We start from the raw sequence: 5,130 nt of genomic DNA on the forward strand, positions 1-5,130 counted from the left end.
GGGTCGTAGGTGTTTTGGCCGGTAGTTAGTAATGCGGGTTCCTTAGTTTGGTATGGTGCAATTCATTTTTGTTCAATTTATACATTATAGTTCGATGTGGTTATGTTTTGGTGGTCTACAATTCACTGTTTTATGCTTTTCAAAATGATTATGTGTGTTTGGTGTTTTTTGTTGGTGTTGGACGTGTGGATTTAGGTGTGTGCATGTTTGTTTGTTGCTGTGTGCATACGCATGAGTGAAAATTCAGTGTATTGCACTTTTCAAAATGCATGTGGAGTTAAATTTAATTAATTTATTGTTATTTTACTTTGAGTAGCATTGGTGGTTGTATTTTATAAATTTTTGTCATTCTGATCTCTAGGTATGTGGATTGTGGGCTTTATTTGTACGTGTGTATCATGGTGGATGGATTTCTGTTGTGTGCACGTGGATAGGTTTATTTTTAATTTGTTTTTGGGATATCTAAGTGTTTTTGTGCATGTTGTGCGTGGCATTTTTGGTGTGTGCATGGTGGGTAAAATTCTTGTGCTCATTTCATATTCTTTCTTGTGTTTAAACTGTTGCCAATTTTGTGTTTGCAGAAGGATATGCTGTCTGAGTTTTATAGGACCATTTTTCCTGGGAGGTCTATCTTATGTCCTGGGGTGGATGGTAAGTGGATGCAAATGGCGTGGAGGGATTCGAAGAATAAGATTGACTGCGGGGTGTTTCTTATGCGTCATATGGAGACATACCTCTGTTAGGGAGTGAAGAAGTGGGACTACGGGCTTGTAAAGGGTGACACTTCAGAGTTGCATAAGTTGATGATGAGGTTTATGAAGGAGCTTTCAATTTCTGAGTACAATATTCACATATCTAGGAATTTAAGCCGGGCATACTAGTACATCAATACTCCACTTATTCGTTCATAGGGGATGGGTTTCCCACTGTTATCGGTTTTTATCTAGTTGTTGCTAATGGGTTAATTAAGTACTGATTAATGTTTTTTGTATTTGGGTTTTCTAAACATCCATTCCACTGGTTGGTGACACTATATGTTTTTGCGAAATATAGACAGTGATGGTTTTTTGTAATACACATAGTGGTGGCTGATTATTTCATTTTACGTTGTCGTTGTGCTTGGTACTTTATGTTTATTTGGGATACAAGCAGTGGTGTTCTATTCCTTTTAATCTTTGGCGTGTGTAGGCGTGTGTGCATTCACTATTTGTTGTGTGCACCTAGTGTTCACTCTATGCTTTGTGCACCGTGTGCTCACAGCCTCACACTAGTAGAGAGAGTATGCGCAGGGGTGGTTATTAGTGTGTTGGATTCCTGATCTATTCCTTTTAATTTATGCGGTGTTATGGCGTGTGCGCATTGTCTATATTCTGTGTGCACCGACTGTCTACTCTCTTAGCGGCTGTGCGCTCACATGTGGGTAGTATTAGGCTGGTCTCGTGGACAATTCGTTTTTAATTTACAGTTGGTCTATCCGTTGTATTTAGGCGTGTTCGTAGTTAGTATATGGTGTGTGCATCATGCTTTTCAGGAATTACAGGTATTAGGGGGGTGTGTGCATGGTGTATTACAGGTATTAGGGGGGTGTGCATGGGATTAACAAGTAGTAAATGTTTAAGCGTGACTCAATTGTTGTGCCTATTTATTAAACTATCGTTTAAAAAAAACTCTAGTTACAACTAAGTAATTTTAATCTTCTTCATCAATTTTGTTCTCTTCACAATTTCGGCTGTCATGGCCTGGGCCACCACATGTAGCGCACGACCTGGGCTTCTTTCCTTTCTTCTGTATTGCCTTTTCCTTATTGCCTTTGAGTCTCTTTCAGTTCATTAATCAGCTGGTAGTCATTTCGTGTGCAGCAGCGTGTGCACATCAACATGCATGCGTGTGCGTTTGGTATTTTCTTCACAAGTTCATGTGGCCGGCAGTGTGCGCTCACGTGTGTGCATGTGTGTGTGACTGGGCGTTTGCACCTCAAATTTCCTTGGAGTCGTGTGTGTGCACCGCAGTATGCGTCTGTGTGCACCAGAGTATTCGTGTGTACTGTGGTTTAAAAACTGTCACTTGCGTTGGCCGACTACTTGCGTGTGTACATGGTGCGAACAAAAAAATTCCTACGTAACATGGTGAATTGTTTTCTACGTAATTTGAACAGAAGTCATAACCAAACAGCTTTCCTCGCCGAACATAAAATCATCTTTGATATCCTAGGATGTTATTTCTCTACGCCCAATTATTATGAGATTACAAACCTGAGTTGTTAGCATCCATTCCTCGACCATTCGCATCATGGGACTTCAATTCCTCTGTTCGTCGTAGTCGGATCCGTGCGTGGGTTTTGGTTGCTTGTGTGAAACTAGTATACTAATCCTACCAAAGTTACAGTACCTAATTAGGTGACGGATTTGCATTCCAATATAACTCAATTCATTGTTCCCTATTGATTTGTCTTAATTACCCTTTGCTAGTATTAATCTTACACCTTAATTATATGTGTGCCTTAATCTGTAGCCGTGTGTTTGGTGTAATCTGATGGCCATCATTAATCCATATGTTTGTATTATAAGGGTGTTTCCATTAGAATGCAATCCTATAGGGGCACGCTCTAATGAGAACGGTTGCCCAAGAGAAAAATAAAAACCATTCACAGCCTTCCACGTGTCTAGATCAACGAATCAGATGTAATTTTAAAAAACGAAGCGATGACATTTTCATAAATAACTTGAACTTTGAGGCAAGTAAATGTGTTATATGTGCAAGTAGCTGGTTCACCTCTGCAAGTGAAAAAGTTCAAGTAAAATCACTTACAAGTGCACATATTTTCACTTACAAGTGCACCTATGTTCACTTACAAGTGCACCTATGTTCACTTACAAGTGCATGTAATTTTCTTTGTTAGCATTAGTGCACCTAGGTGCAACTAATTATATAATGTTTGGTGCAACTAGTTATAACATTAAGTGCACTTAGTATTGATGCTCAGTGTATATTTTACTTGCATCTGTAATACATTTTACTTACACTTGTAATACATTTTACTTGTACTTAGGTGCACTATATGAAACTGCTACTTGCAATTTTAATACATTTTAGTTGCACTTCGATGTTCAATTATTTATGAAAATGTCAGTGCATTTTTTTAAAAATCAGTGTTTCTCATTCGTTATATTTGGACACGTGGACAAATATCATGCGTTCTGAGTTCTCTCTTGGATGCATCGTTCTCATATGGACGCGATCCTATATATATGTATGTATATATGTATATATATATATAAATGTGTGTGTGTATAATTCAGTTTTAACCTACTCATGAATTCAATGATTGTAATTTGTAATTGATTTGCCAAACTCCCTACGCTTAGTTGGCATTTTTGTGGTTTTTCTCTAAGAGAAGGTCACCGGACATTATTGTCTAGCTTAGCTTTTTGCTATAAAGGATCAGAAGAATCAACTGTTGGAATTGCTATATATAAACTACTTAAGAATCTCTAAGCCTAATTAACACACCTCACAATTCATTTCTTCTATATATCTACCAGAAATCTCAAGCCTTCCCAGCTTTCTACAACTAACACTTAAAGCATAATCTGCACAACTTACCCATCAATATAATTATCCCATACATTCGATCATGTGATCGAATATGATCAAGTATTTTAATTGCTTAAACAAATAGTTAAATTTGAAATATATATAATAGGATGATAACTGTACTTTTCAATGGTACGTACCTGGAGAGTTAGCAGACCCTTGTTTTGTTCATTGATTTTGTACGTCATGAGTTGTAGAAGTTCTTGTCCGTGGTCTTGACGAATCATAGCCAGCTTAGCCCTTATGGACTGGATCTCGCTCGCAAAATCATTGATCTTTCCACAAAATGGAATCTTATCCAAAGATTTTGAGAACACATTGTCTACATGCTTCCCCTTCAGTGCAAGGTAGTCGGCAATCGTATCCTGGGCTTCATTCACAACATTTCCGAATTTTTTGACAACAACTCTCAAAACGTGGTGATCATTGGCCCATGAGTTCTTGGAAGCTTCTATAAGCCTGGCGCTAAAGGTTTGGATGTCGGAGGTGAGATCCTTAATCTCAGAATCTATGCCACGAACCAACTTCACGTTGTATGCTACAGTTTGGACCAACGCGTTTACTCCCTGGGCTACCTGATCCTCTAGCACTTTGTCCACCACTATCGTCATTGCTCTTAGCAGCTCTCTCTCTCTCTCTCTCTCAGTGAAAATATTGGAAATGCAATTATGCAAGTGATTTGTGAGAGGTGCAAATTCTATTCTTCCAGATATATATATTTAGAGCAGAGCAGATACGATAAGATCTGAATGCGGATATGTGAGAGGTGCGAATCATCATCATTTGTCTGGTTGCTACAACTTGCGCAAGTTGCTCTAGCTAGTAGACTGATTGTTGGAGACTTGGAGCCTACCTCTCATGACTCTTCCTTCACATGCATCTTTTCTGCATTCTGATTAGGTACAATAAAAGCTCTTTGTAAGTATTTGGTTTGTATTATATTTGCACTTACTCATAATTTATCACACAGAAATCAATCTAGCTTGTGACAAAAAAGTGGTATGAAATTGCCCGCCTCATACACCCTTACATATTGGCCGGATAGTTATACTATGACGAATTATACCATGAAACATAATCTACCTTGCATTCTAAACTATGGTCCAAAAATAACCTTGTATAGTTAACACACTTTGTACCGGTTGATAGTTTCTATACACCATGTAGCATTATTAATTAAACAAATTAATAAGAAAAATTAAAACAAACTAATTTAGATAAAGACTTCTATGAAATTGTCACACATGCATCTTGATCTGTTAGATGTATCTCAAATAAATATATATGCAAGTTTAAAATAGGGGAGGGGAAGACTGATTCACTTTATGTGCCCATTGTTTCAAAATAATAATAATAATACTAATAATAATAATAATAAATTATGTGCCCATGGATATTTGAATTGTCCAGCTTGCTAGATTGCTTTCGGTAAATTATTCCGTAGACTTGAGTTCACATTGTTAGGTGAATCAAGTTTAAAGTATATAATTTATATACTGAATGTTCACAATTTAAATTGTAAAATAAATTATGAAC

At 37.3% G+C, this 5,130-nt stretch overlaps 1 protein-coding gene and 1 long non-coding RNA gene across 2 annotated transcripts in view; one reads left to right on the forward strand and one right to left on the reverse strand.

Moving 5' to 3' along the window:
- Window positions 1-1,116, forward strand: part of LOC116007233 — a 1,616-nt gene extending 500 nt beyond the window's left edge. The window contains exon 2 of the long non-coding RNA XR_004095219.1: window positions 582-1,116. This is a non-coding gene — a long non-coding RNA (uncharacterized LOC116007233). The remainder of the gene's footprint in view (window positions 1-581) is intronic.
- Window positions 1-4,268, reverse strand: part of LOC116005648 — a 161,379-nt gene extending 157,111 nt beyond the window's left edge. The window contains exon 1 of the mRNA XM_031245894.1: window positions 3,735-4,268. Within this exon, the coding sequence (XP_031101754.1) occupies window positions 3,735-4,205 (471 nt within the window). The 5' untranslated portion in view covers window positions 4,206-4,268. The remainder of the gene's footprint in view (window positions 1-3,734) is intronic.
- Window positions 4,269-5,130: the final 862 nt, after the last annotated feature.

The sequence above is a fragment of the Ipomoea triloba genome, chromosome 15, assembly GCF_003576645.1.
Source record: "Ipomoea triloba cultivar NCNSP0323 chromosome 15, ASM357664v1".
In the NCBI taxonomy this organism is placed as follows: domain Eukaryota; kingdom Viridiplantae; phylum Streptophyta; class Magnoliopsida; order Solanales; family Convolvulaceae; genus Ipomoea; species Ipomoea triloba.